The 23,938-nt window shown below is 36.5% G+C and overlaps 3 protein-coding genes across 3 annotated transcripts; all 3 read right to left on the bottom strand.

Annotated features, from left to right (window-relative positions):
• Window positions 1–496: 496 nt before the first annotated feature.
• LOC147565504 (serine/threonine-protein phosphatase PP1 isozyme 4) lies at window positions 497–6,806 on the bottom strand. The gene is made up of 4 exons (XM_086651987.1): window positions 6,193–6,806; window positions 1,457–2,016; window positions 1,125–1,342; window positions 497–734 (listed from the first exon to the last, which is right to left on the bottom strand). The coding sequence occupies exons 1-3, from the start codon at window positions 6,389–6,391 to the stop codon at window positions 1,154–1,156; spliced, it is 948 nt and encodes a 315-aa protein (XP_086508113.1). The 5' UTR covers window positions 6,392–6,806; the 3' UTR covers window positions 497–734; window positions 1,125–1,153.
• Window positions 6,807–9,031: 2,225 nt separating this feature from the next.
• Window positions 9,032–14,835, bottom strand: LOC147565503 (protein NRT1/ PTR FAMILY 5.6-like). Its single transcript, XM_086651986.1, has 4 exons — window positions 14,639–14,835; window positions 14,331–14,548; window positions 10,724–11,268; window positions 9,032–10,053 (listed from the first exon to the last, which is right to left on the bottom strand). Exons 1-4 carry the CDS (start codon window positions 14,763–14,765, stop codon window positions 9,186–9,188), a joined length of 1,758 nt encoding a protein of 585 aa, XP_086508112.1. The 5' UTR covers window positions 14,766–14,835; the 3' UTR covers window positions 9,032–9,185.
• A 6,636-nt stretch (window positions 14,836–21,471) lies between these two features.
• Window positions 21,472–23,358, bottom strand: LOC147565502 (uncharacterized). Its single transcript, XM_086651972.1, has 6 exons — window positions 23,166–23,358; window positions 22,560–22,619; window positions 22,138–22,261; window positions 21,988–22,020; window positions 21,750–21,813; window positions 21,472–21,637 (listed from the first exon to the last, which is right to left on the bottom strand). The coding sequence occupies exons 1-4, from the start codon at window positions 23,356–23,358 to the stop codon at window positions 21,990–21,992; spliced, it is 408 nt and encodes a 135-aa protein (XP_086508098.1). The 3' UTR covers window positions 21,472–21,637; window positions 21,750–21,813; window positions 21,988–21,989.
• Window positions 23,359–23,938: the final 580 nt, after the last annotated feature.

Below are 23,938 nucleotides of genomic sequence, written 5' to 3'. Positions count from 1 at the left end.
CCGTTCAAACTGCGACCTTATAAATTAATGCAAGGTGGTGGCAGCTGACCTGGAACAACTGCAGGGCAATCTGATTCTTACTCCTCTCCTCCTAGAACTGTGGTGATATGGGGATGTCCCGACAATTCACAGCTTTAAGGCATTCCTCGGTTAGCACTTAATCCAGTCGTAGTTTTTGTCTCTGAAACTTTTAAATCTTCCTCTCCTCTAATACTCGTCTAGGTTATAAGGATTTTCATAGTGGTAGTTTTTGGGTCATTTGGAAACCTCATCTCTCTTTCGGTTATTCTGTACTCCACAAATCTTATTACTTCACAATTCCAAAATTCCCACACCTTGGATTCCTCCGTCAACCATTAATCTTTCTCTGAATTTCAAAATCATACCACTGCCTCATCCGACTATCTACGACCCTTCTTTTTTACCCTAGAATAAGAAATCTATGTGCATATGTACATGCCCACCAAAGCTTCCTTACAAGAATATAGTAAATAAATAAAGGGACAAATAATTCATGGGTATTTGAATATCTGCAGTTTAGAGATCAGACTTAAATTGCAGCCTGCAAACATAATTAAAGGTATTGAAATTCCTCTTTCCTAATAAATATTCTTCCCAAGATTTAAAACTACATAAGATTTCAAGATGGTTAAACAACTACGCCAAAGCCACAGGATTAAATCCTATTTGAAGATGCTTGAAGAACTCACATTCTTCAAAAGTTATCTCCATGCCTACAAAAATTGATCAAAATTGGGCAAGAAATGAGTGGAATAGACAACAAGACACAAAATTACACATATGGTAAGTAGATGTTTCATGGCTAAATGGCCAAACTTCCTGCACCATGTTAGCTTATAATATGCAAGGTTTGGACGAATTTGTAAAGGGTGCCAAGCTTAAAAAAGTATTGACTTTTAACCAAAACCTATAAGAGATTGGATCTTTCCCAACGGGCACCAAGCGTTGTTCTATTGAGATTGAACTACAATTTTTACGTCAACAGCGATATGTTTTATGAATTAGAGGAAATCAGAGAGTTTGCACCTTATATAATAGTATCCATTCATAATAGCAACCAAACCAACAAGATAAAGAAAAACAAGTAATAATTCGGAATTGACCTTAGTAGGGATACAAAGGATTGCAGTCATCATATTTTTGTTGACATCATAAACTTCAATTTCTTCTCTGCTGGCTTAAGAATTTGGAAAGAGCACATTAAACTTTCATCCACGCTCATCATTGCACCAGCATTATCAAATTCACCACAGTAGTTGGGGGCTGAGAATATCGTCACAAGTTGTCGTTCAGCAAAGAATTCATACCCATCCTCTACTACCTAGAACAACAACAAAGAGAAGAAACTTCGTCTTAAATAGCACAAATGACATGTAACAGACCAAGATAGAAATTACAGGAAAGTCTTAAGTGTCATTGATTCAAAGCAAATAACCTGATGAGCACGACAAACAAGGTCTAGGTCTTGTTTCATTAAGAATTCTGCTACTGCATCTGGGCCGAAGGTGAATGAAACTCCTCTGTCGTTCATTCCCCACCCCTTAGTATCTTTACTCGGGTCTGACCAAAGCAAATCACAAAGCAAACCTGTGTCTGGAACATCTATTGGACGGGTTATATTTCTAATCTGATCCAAGTTTGTTAATTCAGGGGAGAGACCACCATGCATACATAATATCTTATCGTCTATGAGAGCAGCCACCGGAAGGCAATTAAAGCAATCTGTAAAGGCTTTCCAGAGTCTCACATTAAACCGTCGCTTACATTCATCATAAAATCCATATATCCGGTTAATTGAAGCGCATTCATGGTTTCCTCTTAGAAGGAAAAAGTTTTCTGGGTATTTGATTTTATAAGCAAGTAGGAGGCATATTGTTTCCAAACTCTGTTTACCACGATCCACATAATCCCCTAAAAATAAATAATTGGCTTGGGGGGGCAAACCCCCATATTCAAACAGCCTCAGAAGATCACCATACTGCCCATGAATGTCACCTGTCAAACACTCACCAGGTTAAAAACTTTCCAGCAACCCGAAAACACTTACCAAGATATTAAAGAGCAAACCATGAATTCTTGGTAAGTCTATTGAAATAGTAAGCCATATATTAAAGAGAAAGCCAGTATTTCACTTTAAGTGTATTTCCTATTTACACATCATATAAATGTACCCTAGTTAAAATAGGTTTAGCAACCCAAGAAGATTATTTTGAGACAGATGAGGAAAATACCCAGAAATTGCATAGCAGTTCAAAAAAAAGTCTAGCAAAGGTTCTAAGTAAAGATATACTCAAGCTAAACCTATGAAAGTAGCAGTCTAGCACTTCAGATTTGGAGGACAAGAGAATGTAACAAGAGTTACAAGACTCGTCTCTTATCTAAGCAGTGTTCATTTTTTTACTACTTTCCGACTGAAGTTGAATTCCAAATCTAAATAGGTTATCCATTTCATTCATCATAATTTATTTCTTGAACTTTGACAAGCGCAAAAAGTCTGAAACACTAGCTACCTAACAAGTTGTTGGAGCTGGTGGACCTGGTGAAGTTTTTGTAGATAAAAAAGGTTCCTAGAGCAATTGCATTATCTACTCCAATGAAATAGTGTAGCCTAGATGTTAAGTATGATATCCTTAGGTTCCCCAAGCTTGCAGGGTCTCCCTGGGCTCAAAGCGGCCACTTTGGGCTCCAACATAATCAAGGGCCTTATGGTTGGATTTTGTACCATTTTCATAATTATAATTACACTCTAAACAAATTGATAATATGATTTGAAGTTGTAGCTGGGTGGTTAAGAGTTTAAAATCATGTGCAAGTGGACAAAGGTTCGAATCCTCTTTAAACACTGTCAAGGTTTCCTTTTTAACATGCGTTACACAAGGCCCCAACTTCTAACTCTACTTGGGGACTCCTAAACATTCGGGCGACCTTGCATGCTTGTCTCGGTAGATTATGCTGTTCCTGTCTTTTCATATTACCCAGACTATCGCATGAGAGATAATACACCAAATCTCCATTCCTTTTTTAGGAAGGTTTAGATTTCTCCATTGGATTAAGCACTCAGCCAATCCAGGGTGCATGGCCCATGCCCCCATCTGCCATTAGTGGATGTAAAGAAGAAATTACAGATTGCTAAGGCCTTCTCTCTGTGCAGCACAAGGTGATTATTAGCTTCTTCATTTCTTTTGCATCTAGGGCAGCAACGACGCCCTAGCAATCCTTTTTAAGCAGAGCATCTGTTGTAGGATGTTTGAGTATACTACAACCCATATACTGAAAGAGACTAATTAGGGTAAGCTTGTTCAAAGTTCCTTCGACATTATGCCTTGGTTCAGTTTGGTGTCAATAAGTTGTAACATTGATTGACTGAGATTGGGTACTCCTGATCATTGTCAAGCCGCATTACCTTATCTCTTGAATCCACAATTAAAATTTCGTTAAGCACATTCATAAGGTTGACACGTTCTTCCACCTTCCAATCGTTCAGGCCCGTTCTCAATTGAATGTTCCAACTATTATTATTGTTCTTCAATGGCCATGCGTGTAAAGTAGTCATCTCCTTGTACAAGGATAAACTATGTAAGTTGGGAAAAAGGTCCTTCAGAGGTGGGGTTTGACACCATAAGTCCATAATGCCATATATCTAAGTATCTAACCGAAGTAAAGAATTGACTCTATCTCCAATCCTTCTTTTGATGATCGTGTTCCATTTGTTCCAGTGGTTCATGATCTCGCGCCATACCGAGCATCCTTGCGATTTTTTTCGTAATTAAAGTGGCTCCCTTTTGCCTAGATACCATATTTTCACTTGGATAATCCTCCTCCACAGTTGATTCATTTCTAACTCAAATCTCCATATCTATTTCATTAGTAAGGCTAGGTTGATCCCCCCCTTTGATTTCTTATACCTAAGTTACCTTCTTTGACGGGTTTGCATATACGTTCCAAGGTCGTAAATACACTTCCTTTCCCCGTTACCATCCTAGAAAAAATTCACCATATCCTTATCAAGTATTCTCAAGACGCATATGGGGTTAGAGAAGAGACAAAGGTGATATTGAGACAGGGCTGCTAGGACCACTTTAATGAGAAACAGTTTGCCAACCCTTGATAGGCATTTTGATTTCCAGGATGCTAATTTTTATCGATATATTCGAGGATAAGATCCCAAAATGCTTTGTTTCTATATTTATTTCCCAAGGGAAGTTCCAAATACGTAGTCGGCAGGGACTTTACAGAGCACCCAAATATTGCAAGTTTTCTGTGTCCCTGCACCATATACCAACTTCTTTTGTAGTTTACCTTCATCCCTTAAATCATTTCAAACCACATAAGTATGTCTTCATTTTCCTCACATGTGACTACTTCGCGTCTAGGAAGAGCAAAATATCATTTGCAAATTGCAGGTGGGAGATGGAAGTTGCTCCCTCTTTAACTTTACCGTGATCCATCCTAAACACCCAGCCTTAGAGACGACCTGACTCTCGATCTCACCAATTACGAGAAAAAACATGAGGGAGACTGGATCACCATGGCATGGTTCCCTCGAGCTACAAAAGACTTACGTTGTGGATCCATTGATGATAGCTGAGAAGGAAGCTGAGGCTATATGCCCATGTATCTAGGATCTCTATCTGTAGCCAAAGCCCATTTTTTTCATAGCATTGTGCACATAGCCAACCAGGGTCTGACAAAGTGAACTCTATGTATAGAACTGCCCACATTTATATGCAACCACATAAATTTTGTGTATAGAAAACCCACATTTAGATGCACCGACATAGATTCTATGTATAGAATTGCCCACATTTTTATGCATTAACATAGATTTTGTATATAGAATAGCCCACATTCAGATGCACCGTCATGAATTTTAATTTATATAATTGCCCACATTTATACGATCGGTTGGTTGACTCTATCATAGGCTTTTTCCAAAACTTTGATAGTAATGCCCTTCTATTTCTCTTTAATACAAAATCAATTCATTAAGAAGACTCCATCGAGGAATTTGTCTTTTCGATATAAAAGCCCCTTAGAGTGGTGACATGATTGTGTCAAGCACCTTTGCCAACCTCGACACTAAGATCTTCTTAATCACCTATCTGGTGTTTCCTACTAAGATGATCACGCTGTAGTCATTTAGAGTCTCTATATTCTCCTTCGTCGTAATTTAGGGTCTCTTATGTGTCCTATTAGTAAAAACGGTACCATTTTTTTCCTTACACGATAATGCTGCATCACCTTAAGTGTCTCTTATTAAACTGTAGGAAATATGTCTAGTTTCGTTTATGATCAAAGTTCAAACCAAACTTCTATTCTCTATTTCACTACCGTGTTCCATTATATAGATATGTATATATATATATATATATATTAAGTTTTTCCTGTGTTAGCTATAATACAGTGTTGATCACAAAAGACATGATAAAGAAAAGATTGAAATGCTCATCTTAATGTTAATGATCACAGAGGTTGATAACTAATGAATATTGAAGCGACAATATAAAACCTTTAAAACAATGAATTCCGAGTTGCGAAAATAATTTGAGTAGCTAGGTTTCATCAAAAGCAATTTCTTAATCTTTGACAGACGTAAGAAGTACTATAACTTGCTACCAATTCTACGCTTGTTAGAACTGTTGAAACGCTAACAAGTCAGGTTCTTCTTACGAGTTAAAACCATATCATAACGATAACACCTTTCATTACGCGATAATGCCGCATCAGCTTAAATGTCTAACTAGTAAAATGTACAATCTATGTCTAGTTTCATAACTTTCATTTATGATGAAACAAAATTTGTGTTCTCTATTTTGCTTGCATATTCCATTTTATATACTAACAACCATCTTCATACTGCCTTTCAGTGTTCAGTACGTAGTAATCACATAAGACTCTAGGTTAAGACTTGAAATGCTAAACCTTAGATGTTACTTCATACTATTTCTATGAGTACAAGACTCTAGGTTAAGACTTGGAAAACAGTAAAAGATCTAAGTTCAGAACTTTTGTTCATAGTTTAATATCATAAATTAAATAGAGATGAAAGTAAGAAGATTATCTAACAATAAAATTTCATACCCTATAAACAAAATATAGACAAATCAAGAAGCACAATCATTCAATAAATTTTAAGAAAATGATGAAACACCCAAAAGAAAGAAAAAGTACCACAGATCTTGATAGGAGCTTCAAGTTCTAATAAATTAGGTTGTTGAAGGAAGATATCTTTAGAAGCAACACAAAGTTGCCGGATCTCAGATTCCGATAACTGAACTTGTTTACCAGGTCTCGCCGATCGTACTTCCAAAAGTCGATTTATGATATCGTCAAGAACGACAGGGTCGATTCCCTGTCCTTGTGAAGCCATTAATAGATCTCTCTTCTTCTTCTTCTTCCCCTCGTTTTCACACCAACAGAGAAAGAGGGAAAGCTAGAGAGAGAAAAGAAGAGAAACCCTAGAAACTGAAATACACGAAAAACCCTAGAGGAAGATTCAACCAAGAAGAGAGTTCTCTCTCTCTCTCTCTCTTGTCTCTTGGCTGAATCCCTGCTGAAATTTTTCTAACTATTTTGTCAGTTCCTTTTTGTTGTTTTGATTGATCTCTTTTCGTTTTTCAAAATTATTAGATTAAAAAATCTAATAAAATAAAATAAAATTTAAATAAATTATTTTTAAAGTGAAAAGAAAGATGAGAGAGAAAAAGAGAGAGGGAAGAACAGCGACTCCGGTGTTCTGAAAAGGTGCCGGTGGCTCGATATCATAACAAACAATAATAATGTGTAGTTACAAGAGGACCCCTAAGGCTGTGTTTGGCAGACAGGAAAATAATTCCGTACAATTAACAACAATCTAGTGATTTGATTCTTCGAAATTGCAATACCTAACTAGGGTGAGGTATCTGGTTCAAATAGGTTAACTTTGTCTATTATTTCGATTCCAAAGAAAAGAAAGCCGCAAATCAGGCCACCTCTTTGGGTTTGAGAACCGAACTAATAACACGAAACTTTAAAATTCTTAAATAAAGGTCTAAACTAATAACACGAAACTTTGAAGCTCTTAAAAAAAGGTCGAAACCAATAACGCCAAACTTCAAAGGACTTAAGAATTTTAAAGATCTGATAAAAGTTTTGAACGGATAACCTCTACTGAATATAAACGACATTCCTCCTTGAGTTGTAGTTTCTAGTGCATTTGTGTGCACGAAACACTATTATAGAATGCAATTCCTAGTCATCATATTTTATTCACGCGCCAAACATGATCTGTAGGTTAACGATAATTACACAACGAGAATGCGTAGTACGATTGCCTTCATTGCGTCTGACTCCATTTGTCGATTTGTTTTATCTCGATGGGCCTTATTCTAATGCAACCTGGCATAGCGCATGGCCTGGTCATATGTTGTCTGGCCCGACCCAACACCTATCTACCATTGTGACCATCAAGGCTTAGACATGGGGCAACGTTTTTCGTGTCATGCCTTTAACCACCTTGGCCAAGGCATCCTCCAAGGGCCTCGACCACCTTGAACGCAACATTTGCCTATCCCACCTTTCCCATGTGCGCTCTGCGATCTTGGCCCGTAACACATATATCTCTCAACCTTATGATTCAGTTTGTGCTCAAAGCGTGTAAGTGTAACCCTTGTACAATCCAGTTATAGTTGACAACAAGATCAACTATTGAATGGTACATCGTAGTTTGTTTTACTAAACACTAAGACCACCCAAAGTAACTGAATTAATAATCTTCGTTAATCGATAAATCAACTATTAGCTAATCTTTACATCTTGATTAAAGGACACCTCCTCCAACTTCAAGGTCGAAGCTTCAGAGTTTCAATTGAAGCTTCGATTGAAACTTTAGGGTTTGTATGAAACCGTAACTTCCATGACAACTAAAGTTTCAACCTCGAAGTTTCCATTGAAGGTTCAAACAGAGAGAAAGAGGTAGAGCGAGGAGAAGGGAGTTCAGTGAGAAGGAGGGGGGAACAATTTTTCTTAATGACAGGTCGCCGGTAATCGCCAGTTGTCCGTCTGCCGACGACCCCTGTTTAACGTGAAGAGAGAGAAGAAATTTATTTTTATTTTATGACAATTTGCCATCAATGGCCAGTTGTCCATCCGCCGACTTCCCCTCCTAGACGTGAAGAGAGAGAGAGAGAACAAATAGAAGTGGCCCTGGGACATATAAGACTTGGAGGGTGTTTGATTTTTGCACTTATTAAGTGATTTTCACTTAATAAGTGCGGGCCGGCAATTTTAGGTCGTTTGTTTTTTCACTTAATAAGTGAATATCACTTGTAAGTGGGGTCAAAGTAAGTGCAAAAAAGTAAGCTTTAATTTGGAGCTTATTTTTTTGCACTTACTTTCTAAGTGCTAAAAAAGTAGTAAGTGCTAAAAAAGACATTTCTATCCCAACCGAATATAATAATTACCAATATAATTATAACTAAACAGAAAATCTTAAACAATTGATAAGTAAAAAAATCTTTTTATGACTTTATCAATGACCCTTTTCCTTCTTTACTCATCCTTCACCTAAGTTTTTCTCTTAAATTTTTTTCACATCTCTTCCTTCATTAATCACGGAACCACCCAACTCCATCATGCAACATAAGGTCTTTCTCCTTCATAATTTTTAATTACTTGAGGTTAATATTTTCAACATAAAGTATTCATAAATCGTAATTCTCTTGTATCCAAACTCACGAGCATAATGAATTCGTATGAAATGTTAATATGTAAATATGTAAATACTTTAAGGTCAAAATAGACAATTTCTCATTTTTATGACGTTTAGAATTAATATAAAAACAAAATTCAAGCACTTACAAGTGATAGAAAACAAACGCTATATCACTTACTAAGTGATTATCACAAGTGATTTTTGGGTGGTCAATTAAATTTTCCCACGGGAATTCTTGTATGTCTCGCAAACCGAACTTCTATTCTCCAAAGCAGCCACATTGAAATATAACATATTACAAGGAGAAGAAATGTAGTCTTTTTGGAAAGGTCATTTTATTATTACACCATATGTTCTAGAATACATCATATAAGGATGACATATGCATATTAATACCTTGAAACAACATGAAAGGTTGACATCCCTAAACAGGAAGAACCCTAACAGGGCATGAGAATGAACCACCTATATATCATGGAACCATCTCCACTTCATCTCTCTTTGAAGAACCATCAACTACACCCACATTTCCCTGCACATTTTTATAAGAATACCTCTTTGCAATGAACATATAAGCACATAAATTCACACCAGTAATGGCTGCTACTAACCAATACAACTTGTCCAATCTACTATGGGTTAAATCCTTACCAAACCAACTCTTCTTTCCACCACTACTCGTCCAACGATCGATAAGCGTTATGAAGAAACTACTAAGAAAACTTGAAGCACCAAAAACACTAAGATAAAAAGCTATACCCAAACTTCTCATATTATCAGGAGCTTGATCATAAAAATATTCTTGTAATCCGATCAATGTAAATGCATCTCCTATACCAATTATTATGAATTGTGGTACCAACCACAAGACACTCATGGGCATTGATGAACTTACTTCAACTCTTTGTCTTCTTCTTTCAACTAATGCAGCTGTGATCATTGTCAAAACTGAAAATACCATGCCGAATCCGATCCTTTGAAGTATAGTAATGCCTCTCTCATTTCCTGTATACTTTCTTAGTATGGGCACAAGTAGTCTATCATATAGAGTTACTGCAAATAGCAAGGTAATAGCTGTAATTGAGTAGATGGAAGCGGGTCGTAGTTCGAAATTTGTACCTATCTTTCGGTCCATTACCGTGGATTGTTTGACGAAAAATGTCGTTGTTTGGGCTTCACATAGCCCAAATGCTAATGTACTTAACCATATGGGAACCATATTGAACAGAAGTTTTAACTCCTCTACCTTTGTCACTGTGGCTAGTCTCCATGGTCTGTTTTTTCTCTTCTTGGACCCATCTTCTCCATCTTCTTCTAGTATTGCAGCTTTGTCAAGGAAACTACACATTCAAGTAAAATGAAATGTAAGTGAGTAAATCAAAAAATATAATACCTAAGGTGCGTGTTTCTGATCTTTTTTTTCAGTCAGATCTAAAATCTGACTCGAGGCCTGAATTGACTCAAGTTAAATTTCAGAATGTTTGTCTTTGTCTGATTCGTGATGTCTAGCTCGTTTGAGTGTCTAATTTGGATATATGTTGAGTCCACGAGAGTCAGACTCAAACAAAGAGAAAGAAAAACAAACACCGGCTATGTATCCCTCATAGTAAGTACATGGGTGGATTTATAGCTTCCATACTGAAAAAACAACATCAACTACTTACAAGAGATGAGCAGAGATGCCTCCAAAACATTCTTAGAAATCCAAAAACCGTCCCAAATAGTGATTGGAAACCGTCGGATAATCATCACGATTACTTACTTCACGTAAGGTAATCACAACGGATGTAGATACTGGACCAATTTTGTCACAACCAAGTATAAGGAATGGTTTAACATTATAACCACTACTTGCATTGTCTCTATTTGGGTTAATTACCATCGCAAAAAGGCCCAAACCCGCGAGACTGTCTCTAAAATTATAGTATGTACGTACGAGAAAATTTTGTTTCCCTAAAGAACCCATTTTTGTTGTGATAGAGCTGATGGCTAAGCAAATTTGGAACATACCTTAGCTTATTGGTATGGCGAAGTTGTCTTCCTTTGCTATTTGTTGACATGGGAACTTCATATAAGAGGCCTGGATCTGAAGGATGAGGTAGATTTCTCTTAGCTATGGCTGCCACTAGTACTTGGAGCATAGGAGTTAATGGGCTTCCTTCGGGCACTTGATATCGAAATACAGGCTTACCCATAATAAACACTATGAAAGCTATAGCCATAACACATAAGAGTACTATATCTGCAACTGCCCAGCTCACTTTGTCTTGCATGTAAACGATAACAAACACACCAAGAACTAGCCCAAGAGATATACCAATATTCCATAAGTTGAAGAACGACATTTTCATCTTTCTTTCTTCTGCATGATTATCGTCGAACTGGTCAGCTCCGAAACTCTCTAGACAAGGTTTGTGTCCTCCAGTTCCTATAGAGATCGAATACAACGCAATGAAGAATATCACTTCATGGAACTTATTGGGTATGTCACATGAATCAGGATCACACGGTTTCAGACTTGGAATCACCTCTGACATTGTTAAGAGACTCAAACCCTGATAACATGTACAAACAAGTGAACAACCAACATAAACATCTTCAGTTATTTATTTGTTTGTACCTACATGGACAAACGGTACTCTCATAAACAAGAATATAATATTTGGGGCCATTTTCGGTTTTAAGTCAGGTACATGCCTACAAACTTTATTGGGTATTGGAGCAAGATCTATTTCTACAACATATCAAATGGCGTATTGTTGTTTCTCTGGTTATTAATCGATAAGTCGATTTCTCTCTGTCTTGGCTTGATTTAGACAGAGTTTCCTTTCTCTAACTTATAGAGAGATAAATTATTAAAGAATAATGATTTATCAATATTCCTTCTTTCAGTTAATGTAGTCGAGGCGAGAATAGATTCTCTTTCCTTAAGACATTTTACACCCCCGTAACAGTACCAAACGTTAGGGTGAATGGCTTCGGAATACAACGACTAACCTTTCAGAAATTTAAGATGGTACTTCTATATTCTGAAAGCGGACGAACCTTTGTAAGTTTGTATGAGCTCTTGGACGAAATGCGGATGATATTCTGGATGCTTCGGAAATTCAAATGTCACTTAAAACTTCTTTTCTTTCTCTTTCTAAATATTCTAGTCTAACCAGAACTCTTAGAAATACTTGCTAATTAGATATTCTAGACAAACCAGAATTTCTAATTGCTTATAAGAGAAGAGAAGAAGAGAGTGAATTGAATTGATGAAAAATGAAGTGGGTTTGGTGGGTTTATATAGGAATTGAATAGGTATATTATTTTGGGACACATCTCTAGAGTTTTGGGACAAAACTCTTGGTTTTTAGGGACACAACTCTTTGAGAAGAGTTGGTTATATAACTGGGATTTTCGGGTGAATTCTTGGCCATCAGATCTGGCTCAAAAACTCGGGTGAAACAGCAGCCGTTAGATGGGCGAGATCTGTACCGAAACTTACCCACCGCGCTAACCAGATGGCCGACAAATGTCCGTTGGATGGAATCTGGCGAATTCCCGCAAGTGTCCCGACGCGGGGAGAACGCGGATCGTTAGATCTTCGCGGATTCCCGCAGACAGAACGCCAGCCGTCCAGATGCGGACGCACGTGCGTTGCTTGAATGGTCCCTATTTTAACTTGTCCTCTTTGACGATTTAGTACCTATTTCAACCGATCTTCGTTCAAACTTTAACCTTGAATTTCTCATTCATCCGGAATCGGATTTGAGTGATTCTTGGCTCTAAATTGAAGAGCTCGACGAAACGAACGCAATGGCGCGTTCCGTTTCTAGTTTGACGAGTCGGGTCGAGCCAAAATCGGCTCCGATTCCAACACGTATATACGTGATGGGCGAGTGAGAATAGTCTCACGTGAAGAAAGGCTGCTCTCATGGCCAATAACATAATATCTAGGGCATCCCTACTCACAGGGCCGGCCAAAGGTCGCGGTGGGCCTAAAGCAGACATATAATTGGAGGCCCTTTTACAAAAAAAAAAATTTGTTGCAAGCCCTTTAATTAACTTAATTTTAATGCCCTTTTATTAACTTAATAACTATGTATCTCATTTTGCTAGAGTACACTTATAATTAGTTATGCATTTTTAATGTTAAATCATTCTTTTTGATCTTAAATTGTTCGAATGTACCTAAAAGTGTAAACAAATAATTTTTCTAAAATTAAATCCACCTAACTGCCAATTTTTTGTCTTTAAAAACTTGAGTTGCATACTAAATTTAAAAGTTCTAGAGAACAATAGTTTTGACAACTGTTTTCATTTCTAATTTAAAAAAGAAATAAGAGTCGTAATAAACAACAATTTTTTAATGAAATTCGACTATTATAAAAACTTTTGGTCATATTAGATGCAAGCTAGCAACTCTCTACTCGTGTGTGTGTGAGTGAGTGTGCGTGTGTAGTTTTGGCGACTGAAACATTACTGCCATATTGTTAACAAAAAAGAAATATTAGTGCCATATAGCAGTCTTTTTCACGACACTTTATACGCCTCTACATTTACAACTTAAAGTTGCGCGTCAAAGATTTTCAACATTAGGATCAATCAAAATATTACAAAATTACACATTACAAATAGTAACATATTTCTCGTCCATTTAAATGCAAACCATATGTACAAACAAAAAATAATCAGTTGAACAAAAACTTATTATGATGTTCTTGATGGATCAAAATTGTTTTGTGAAATAAATATATAAGACTTTCTTTTGTTGCAAGAAATATATGACTTTAGTGAGCTAAATGAGTTCAAGAGTCTTTTTTTATTAATGTCAAATCTTATTTAAAAAATAGAATTGAAAAGATCAAAACTTTGTAGACATAGAGGATCGAACTCATGACCTCGTAAATGACCTCTTATATAAGATACATGTACTTTTTTTTTTGTTGAATAACATACATGTACAGTTCAACAAAAAAAAAAAGAATAACATACATGTACTTTGCCCAACAGATGTGGAACACTTTTATGCACAAGTCTTTGATACTTTATTTTTAAGTTTAGATTTGGGGGCTCTTAATGTACCATTCAGAACTTGGGGACCAAAGCTACCGTTTTAGTAGCTTTGGGCCTGGGCCGGCACTGCCTACTCATTGTCAATTGATTTTGAGTTAGATGTCCACAAACTTAATACAATGAAGTTTGGAACATAATTAGTTTAGATGTATACTATAGTATATCCCTATTTGTATCAATTAAATGTTACGAAATTTATTGTTATATTTTATTGAGGGGGATAGATTTTTATTAGTTATTATTTTTTTGTATTATTTTTTTTTTCTTTTCTCTTAAATTAGTTATTATTTGATTGAGAGAGAGAGAGAGAGAGAGAGAGAGATTTCTATTTCTTTTTTTAACCCTTGAAATTTATTTTGTTTCTTTATTTCTTAAATTAGTTATTTTATTTCAAAGAAGGAAACGATTATTGTTTTTTGAATAGGTAACTTTATTTCTACGAAGGACTATATTTTAAATTTTGAGAAGGGCTTCTAGACAATATCCTTAATTAAAAAAGGATGTTTGTCCCAGTCATCGTTTTCCCTTCTGTTTTATTATATAGATATTTACTTACCACTAGATAGATGACAGAAGAGAACAAAATCATAGAAAATCTTCCAAAGTAAGCATCAGCAAGAAAAGCACCAAGCAAAGGCATCAAAGTAGTGACTCCAGACCAATAATTCACATTTTTTGCAGCTGTTTTGAGGTCTTGATGAATCACTTTTGTGAGGTAGATCATGAGATTTGTTGCTATCCCAAAATAAGTTAATCTCTCACTGAACTCAATTGCTGTATCAAAAACAGTAAAAATACAATTAAAAATTACCTAAAGGTACGAGATTATAAGATAGGTAATTAGTTTATGAAGTATATATATACCGAAAACGAAGAACGATGCTTTCCATACACCCGTAGATGCCCGGACTGGAACATTTCCTTTATGATCCACAGATGAATCATGAACCCATTTCTCATTGTCACTTCCCTGCAGGTTTCTGTGTTCCATCTCAATCACTTCAAGTAATATTTAGAGAAGTAGAAAGGTATTGAAATAGACTAATAGCACATCCAATGTTATTTTTGATTTTTTTTCTTCTAGTGGAGTCTTTTATAAATGTGTTTCCTAACAAACATGTGCTCTATGAGGATGAGACATGAATTCTTTCTTTTCTTCACTTGGAAACATCATAATTAGGACAATTAATAAGGAGGTTTATTTTGTCAAATACAGATTCTTCAAATATTTTTAATGGTTCCACAACTCACATGGTAATTGATTCTCTTTTTGTTTAATAAATTTGTACAAATACATTTATGGTGTGGTTGGAAGGCCGAATAATGAATTTGTTGTTAGGAATGTAAAGTTACTTAGTTTGAAGCTTGAGGTGGCATCAACAAGCTTGTGGTGTCAACTATCTATGTGAGGTGTCAAACAACATGAAACGCCCATGGTGAGTGAGACACCTAACCTAGGTGACAAGTCTCTTTTCTTCTGAAGTGTCCATCTCTCAAGAGGACAACACAAGCTCATGAAACACCTCACGTGGTGAGGTGTCTACACCATATCTCACTATATAAAGAGATGAAGAGTATGAACTCAAATCATCCCATCCATTCCATCTTCATAAACAAGACAAGAGAAGAGAAAATGAGTTAGTATTAGAAAGAGAGTATAGTTTCTTCTAAATACTTGTCTTTTAAGAGAGAGTTGATAGTATTTCTCCTCGTATAAGAGAGAGGTTGTTCATAATTGTTATCTCCTCATTTAGAGAGAAGACGTTGTAATTAATTCATCTCTAACTGTAAATTTGTCTACAAAGTTGCTCATCTTCGTGGTGTATGAAAAGATGGAGATGTCTCGAGTACCGTATGCATCAGTAGTGGGTAGCTTAATGTTTGATATGGTATGTACAAGACTAGACATTGCACAAGCAGTGGGAGCGGGTAGTCAACACATGGAAAATCCTAGTAGAGAGCATTAGAATACGGTGAAGAGAATCCTGAGATACCTCAAGGGTACCTCAAATGTTGCATTATGTTATGGAGGAGCAGAATTTCTTGTTAGAGGCTATGTTGATTCGGATTATGTAGGTGATCTTGATAAAAGCAAGTCCACCACAGGGTATGTGTTTACTCTTGTTAGAGGAGCAGTAAGTTGGGTTTCAAAACTGCAGTCTATCCTTACTACTTCTACGACGAAAGCAGAATACGTGGCAGCTACACAATCTAGTAAAGAGGCAACCTGGTTGCAAATGTTATTGGAAGAGCTTGGACACAAACAAGAGAAGGTAACTTTGTTTTGGGATAGTCAAAGCGTTTTGCACTTGGCAAAGAATCCAGCATTTCACTCGAGGACAAAACACATACGAGTTCAATATCACTTTGTTCGTGAGAAGGTGGAAGAGGGAAGCATTAGTATGGAGAAAATCTATACTAAAGAGAACCTAGCAGATATATTGACAAAGCCAGTACACATTAACAAGTTTGTATAGTGTCGATCAATCCGTCGGCCTAGTAGAAAACGTGAGCAGCATAAGAGCAGAGTAGATAGGACAGAGAAGTTACAAACAAAAATAACTTTAAGTCGGAGAATGTTAGGAATGTAAAGTTACTTAGTTTGAAGTTTAAGGTGGCATCGACAAGCTCGTGGTGTCAACTATCCATGTGAGGTGTCAAACAACATGAAACACCCATGTTGAGTGAGACAAGTCTCTTTTCTTTTGAAGTGTGCATCACTCAAGAGGATAACACAAACTCATGAAACACCTCATATCTCATTCTTCTCACTATAAAAGGAGATGAAGAGTATGAACTCAAATGATCCCATCCATTCCATCTTCATAAACAAGCCAAAAGAAGAGAAAATGAGTTAGTATTAGAAAGAGAGTACAGTTTCTCTAAATACTTGTCTATTAAGAGAGAGTTGACAGTATTTCTCCTAGTATAAGAAAAAGGTTGTTCATAATTGTTATCTCTTTATTTAGAGAGAAGAAGTTGTAATTAACTCATCTCTAAGTGTAAATCTATCTACAAAGTTGCTCATCTTCGTGGTGTATGATATTCAGCTTTAGTTGCAATTGAGTGTCTAAGACTCACGATCTTTCTAACATTTGCGGATTCACGAGTCCTTTGGATTTATGATTCCATGAATTCGTGAGTCCTTTGGATTCTAAATCCAAGTAGTATTTTTTTGTTTTGGTTGACAACTAATAAGAATCCTATGATTTATGATTATTTAAGTATTTTTAAACGCTTCTTTAAAGAAAATATTGAAAAAAGCTTATTCTCGAAACTCCTATTTACCTCGAAAAAAAAATTTGGAAATTTTTTTTTCGATAACCATTTTTTTCGGTAACCGGGATTTCATGAAAATCATTTTTCCCCCGAAAATGTTTTTTCTGGAAAAAAAATAATTCGGGAAAAACGGTCTTCATGAAGCAAAAAAGTTTTAAAAAGTTTTCAGTCATTAAAAAAACTGTTTGCGAGCAGAAAAAAATCGATTTTTCGGTAAAAATAAGGTTTCAAGGAAAAATCTATTTTCGGCGGAAAAAACGGGCTTTGGGAAAAAAAATGATTTTCAGAAAAAAAAAGACGATGTTTTGAAGAAAAAAATGACTTTTGGGAAAAACATTATTTGGAAAAAAATAAATAATTTTTTTTCATTTTGTCAATGGAAATATTTTTTTATTGATTTTAAGTTTGAAATAGATAAATTAATCCAAAATCCTAGTAAATCATAGGGGGTAGGGTGGGATTTGATCCAATACAAATTTTGGAATTAGGAATCCCTATGATTCAAGAGTCCTACGATTCTTGGTAGCCAAACAGACCAAGAATTTTTTATTCTACCAAATCCAACTTTTGATAGGAATCTGACGCAGCACGAAGAACAAACTTAGCAACGTAAGCTTGAAGATAAAGAAACTTACCAGCGTAAGTTTTAGTATTGAAGAATTCTGGAGTCCACCAGAGAAAATAGAGTAGAAACTCAAAATTATAATTTGATAAAATGATAAAATACCCGTTACAACTTACTAGGACTGCTTTATATAGCAACAAAGACACGTAGGGACTACTAGAAAGCAATAAATGACATAGGGAACTGACAAACAAAACAGAAAACATGGAAACATAACCTCAGACTTTTGTATTTGGACAACTAAAACAAAACCTTTCCAACTTCTATTCTTGTCCTACATCAGTCCCTTCCACTTCAAAAGAACTCGCCCTCGAGTTATCTTCAGGATATATCGCCTCATCTTCTTTGAACTCATATAGGTCAGCCACATTAAAGGTATTCGAAACCTCCATTGTATCCGACAAATCAATAACAGAAGCATTGTTTATCGATACGCTTAAGAACTTTAAAGGGACCATACTCCCAAGGTTTTAGCTTGTTATATGTGCCAGCGGGAAAACGCTCTTTTCTTAAGAACACCATAACTGAATCTCCTTCTTGAAATACTTTCTCTCTATGATGTTTATCTGTTGCACTCTTATACTTAGCATTATTCTGCTCAAGTCGTCGTTTCACTTCTTCGCGAATAGCCACCACATCTTTTGCCATGTTCTCAACAACCACATTATGACCAGGATCTATAGGAAGCTTCACCAAATCTACCACATGATGAGGTATAGCAGTGTAAACAACTGAAAATGGGGACTTACCTGTTGCATTATGTACAACATTGTTGTATGCGAACTCCATTTGAGGAGGGCATAATCCCATTGCTTGGGTGTGTTCCCTCAAATACTTTGAACCATGTTGCCAAGCGTTTTATTTGTAACTTCAGTTTGCCCATCAGCTTGAGGATGTGCGGTAGTACTTCAATTTAACGAAGTTCCAAACAGTTTCCATAAGGTAATCCAAAAATGACTCATGAACTTTGTGTCTCGATCTGAAGTGATGGACTTAGGAACTCCATGTAGGGGTGCAACTTCTCTGAAGAATAACTTGGCTATGTTTGACGCATCAGCAGTTTTCTTGCAAGCAATAAAATGGGCCATTTTTGAAAACCTATCAACGATGACAAATACAGAATCTACCCCATTTGAGTCCGAGGAAGTCCAAGCACAAAATCCATAGCGAGATCCTGCCAAATATCGTTAGGAACAGGTAATGGCATGTAAAGACCATGTAGGGTTTTGTGTATCCTATACACTACCTAGTGTTGTAAGCGGAATCTCAAACATCTCATGTTTAACACTAGATTGCCCAGGAACTATATGCATAAACTAATCAATGAACTAGAGAGGGATAAATACCTTAACGCGTTTTTCCCTCGAACCATTCCAATCGCATGCAAAGATCGAGAGCTCCAACTGTAGCTCCTCTACTTGAGACACCGAGTGAATAGACTTGATCTCCCTTCCTTTCAGACTGCTAGGACTTACTAGAAGGTTGAGAAGAACTCTTCTTCTTGACTAGATTGATAGAATGAGAACTTTCTCTCTATATTCCTCTCTCTCCAATAGCTGTATATTCAGAGAGAGAGAGAGAGCTGTATAATTTTCCTTAGAGAAAAATCCACCCCTTTTCTGTTCTCAACTGACCCAATATATAGACAAACCCTAATTAGAATCTCATTCAGATTAGGTTTTCTATTTTCTGGGTCACAGAAAAGATAATTACCAAAATACCCTTTTTGGGGTATTTTGATAATCCCCTTAAGTGTGGCCGGCCAGGGCAGCCCACTATGGGCCTTATATGGCCGGCCCACTTACTCTGGTCGGCCATCTCATGGCCGGCCCAAAAAGCCTCCTTTCTATCTTGTCCCGAATCTCCATTCGGACCCTTTCGGCCTTTCCAGTTGAATCCCATCCAACTTTAGCCAGTTCCCGTCTAGTCAAATCTCTCCGATCAAGTTACCACTCTTATGTGTAACCCGTTGTAGGATCCGGTCTATGTTAGCCTCGAATCAACTCCTTGATCCGATGATCGTAGTTGGCTTCTAGTAAAGCATTACGACCCCTAATTGGACCGGACTGGATGATCTTTACGTGTGGTCATCGTTATCCTAACTGACAAATTGATCGCATTGCCACCTTGGTCGAAGGACATCTCCTTCAGACCGAACGGATAAATCCTTCAGTCTCCCACTTGTACTTAGAACAAGTGCAATGCTCGATTCCCATGTCGCTTAGTATCTCATCTGATACGTCACACCGTTCAGACTTACTTGATCCAGAGAACAACTGTCAATTCAAATGATTAACTCTTAATCCATTTGAGTGCGGCCACACATTTCACAGTTGCTTCTCCTCAAGTGGCCCGGAGATACTTATTCCTAATTTAATATGAGGACATCATCCAGTCTTGTACTCCCACTTAACTTCATGTCTATCCTGTCTCCCCCAGTATGTTGCCTTTATAACCTCCTTTTACGGCGCGGCGTTTGACAGTACCAAAGTTCGACATTCCTTACATAAGATGAGTGGAGCACTCATGTTTACGGAATCTCTCCAATCTTGCCTATGAGAGTTTGTGACGCCTTTTTCAACTCCTTGAAAAAACTCTCATCTTTGGGTTAATCCAATGTAGATTCCCCAATCTACATCCATGTAATTGACTTAAATACCATATTCCTATAGCCCATGGAACTGCGCTATCAGTCAATTCCCATGCTAGTCTTCTTGAGTCATTGTTGTCCATGCAATGACCTGGACTAGGGACTCAATAATGAATCTATTCCATGTTCACTTAGTAGGGTTCCATTTACCAGATCACGTATCTGATAAACCTACCTGGAATTCCTCATTATTTTTGGACTGTCATTAAACACTAAACCATGATTTAACGACGAAATAATTAACTTATTTCTGATAATAAGAGTTTGTAAATCTTGAGCCTTCCCGTGTAACTCCTTACACCCCCAAGTTTACTAGTCTAAGCTTTTCAGGAAAGCTTAATGCCTACGACCTTAGTATTACCACCATACTTAGTCAAGGTGACAGTTTAGTTAATAGATCAAATCTATATGGATTTTGCTTGTTATCATCCGATGATAATCTTCAGTATCGCTATACCGAATTAAAACTTCCCAAGTTTTAACTACTTTCTTTTATTTGTAAAGTTTGCAACAGACTCTGCCTGGAACCCTTCCAGCTTACTGTTCCTCCAAGTCAAGATTGTCATCTTATTCTGGAAGTTTGCAACATATGACTTTTCAACCTTTTATTTTCATACCGAGATCTCACAAGTTCTTCTCAAGTACATTGTGTGATCCAGATCAGCTCATCTGGATTTGATTGGTGACGACCATAAATACTCCAAGTATTTTGCGACGTCGAGGTGCACTACAAAAATGAAGGCTATTGCCGACGGAAATAAACCGTCGGAAATGTCAAAAATCCGTCGGCAAAGGTTCTTCCCGACGGGCAAAAAAGCGTCGGCTATAGAGGGGTCGGCAATAGTATTGCCGACGAAACTGCCGACGGATAGAAGCCGTCGGCAATAACTACTTCCGACGAAAGTTAGCCGTCGGCAGTAGCTAAATAACTGAAGGTTAAACTGCGTCGTGTTTATCTTTTGCCGACGAAACTTACGCCGTCGGCAATAGTTTTTGAAAAATTAAAAAAAAAATTATGAATAATAACCTGTTGTTCTTATCATAAAATAACTTTCAAAAGAGTTTATAACATATCATTGTTGATAAATATATTAATGTCGCCACATTCGTAAACTATAAACTCTTAACATCACAATCGTTTATACATAACAAATCTCTATTCTTCAAAAATAAATATTCCTTCGCCACCCGTTTTAATCCCTAGAAAAGAAGAAATAAGACATCTTAGTATCGAGTGACTAAGAGATATCCCTGAAAAGTTTTACTCGGCCAGTTTATGCGTATGTTCTCTCAACATGTCAGCTGCCAGCTGCAAGGAAGTAGAATTCATCACATGAACAAATCTTTTATATAGCTCATGAAGTATGTTACTATGTATTCAAATATTGGGCGGGGCATAGAGACAAAATCAGATGGCATACCTCATCAGAAAGCAGATATAGGTGCTGTGCTTGTTTCAATGTGATAAGTTTTCGTCATCAACATCTAATGAAAAAATGTATACCTTCAATTAGACTTTAACAAGTTCAGTTAGACAATACATTGCATGTAGAACCATGAGTGAAATTAACTGATAGGACGACATTAAAAAAAAATCCTTATAGAAATTCTACAGGCAAGGATTAGAACTAAATATTACGAAATATGGCAGCTTCTTACATTCATCTCACAACAAAAACCAAAACCATTGAACTGCACCAAAGCAAACAAATATCATTTTCTGCACCTGAGAATAAACAGATGAAAATCCAAAATTTTCTTTACAAATATAAGGAGATAAATATTACTATATCAGTAAAGATTTTTTACCTCCATATGGACAGAGTCTGCATCTGGATCATCAATTCCAAGAGCACTCTTAAACTTGACAATAGTTTATACTTCATTGCCATTAAGATTCTCGCTTCCAGGTGGTATAACAGATGGCACAAACCTGATTATGAAAACAAGCAAGGGAATAAATCAATCAATATGAGTCGTATTATTCAACATCTTTAAATATATTACCAGTCTTTTTACAACTTCACTAATAAAATGACTAAGTTGACAATGGAAACTTCAGAAAATTGAAGGGTCGTAAGACTTAACATAAGCAGTTGTTGATTGAAGTAGCTTGCTTACCCTGCCAATGCTTGATTGGAGATGTATCCTTATTACATAGCTCTTTGAAATTGTTCATTAAAAAACAGAAGATGATCAATTTAAGCCACACAAAGGGGTAGATGACTCACCGATTATACAAATCACAAAGCTCTGCGTTGAAGGCTTCTTCTTGTTTAGTAACACAATATCTGGAAGTTGGACATGTATAAAATTTAAAAGGACAAAAGACAATTCGAAGTCTGACAAAATTGAGATTAGAACCAAACTACAGATAAAAAAATAAGATGCAGAATCAATATCCGAAGTAATATAACAGTATTAACCCATCAATTCAATGCCCAGATTAAGTCCACAAGAATTGCACTTAGAACACATCACTAATTTGACGACATTACCTATTTGCATACTAATATTGGATATTTGGATAACTCGAAGGTCTATGATTTCCATAGCTCTATCTAGGGAGACAATTTTGACCAAGTAATTTATTTTAGAACTTCCTAATACCCCATGGCCCTCGCCCACGACACTCCGAGCCCGAATATCCTTTTCAATTGCACCAGTAGGAATTTTGTTCATAACTCGAAGTCTCTAATAATAAACCTAATCATCACAATTTTATCTTAGCTTAATATTCAACTCAACCAGACGTACCGAGTTTTTCTCATTTGCACCATCCTAAAGCTTTAGCAAATTAACACAAAAGAAAACTCAGGATAAAAAAAAAAGATTACCTTTTTGCAATTCCAACATCTTCTCATTCTTGATAGTTGTTGTATCACCAGAAGTAGCAACCAAATTATACAAATTCACAGCAGCAACTTCTGGCACAGAAGCATTCAATGCATAAACAACAACACTACCTGCCATGCCGAAAGCAGCAACACCAGCTAATCCAGTGTTCCTAATACCACCAAATCTCAACATCTATCAAGAAGTTAAAGAAAGATAAGAAGCTCTCTGGTATGTGTAATAGATGTAGTGAAATCAATAACTGACAAGCATCATAATCGACCATTAAACACTTAAAGAAGAAGATGCCCTACCGTTAAAGACCAGAAACTAAAAGATCTTAAGTTAAACAAAGAAAAATTCACATAAATTGAATAAGTTGGATCACCAAGTACCTATACCACTACAATCGGCCATTAAAGACCAGAAATCAACCTTCAAAGACGAAATCGACCATTATAGTTGAGAAATCGAGCAGAAATTAAAAGATAGAAGATAAACAAAGAAAAATTCAGAGAGATAGAGGGGAACTTACATGGGGTTTGATTTCGAATCAAAGGGAGGAAGTGTCTAAGATAGATGATAGATCGAAGTGTCTCAAGATCCTAATGGAAGAAGAAGGATAAAACTGTAGAGAGCCAAACAGCAGGAAAAACCACAAAAAAGAAAGAGAAAAAAAAAAAAGTTGGAGAGCAGCTAGGGTTTGTTTTAATTCCCCCAAAAATTATTTTTGTCCATGGAGGGAAAGTTTCTTTCGCTGGGCGCGAAATTTTCC

The sequence above is a fragment of the Eschscholzia californica genome, unplaced genomic scaffold (assembly GCF_041429995.1).
Source record: "Eschscholzia californica isolate CP2 unplaced genomic scaffold, dmEscCali1.0.p SCAF_1, whole genome shotgun sequence".
Taxonomy (NCBI): Eukaryota; Viridiplantae; Streptophyta; class Magnoliopsida; order Ranunculales; family Papaveraceae; genus Eschscholzia; species Eschscholzia californica.
This window is presented reverse-complemented; position numbering and strand designations above follow the sequence as displayed.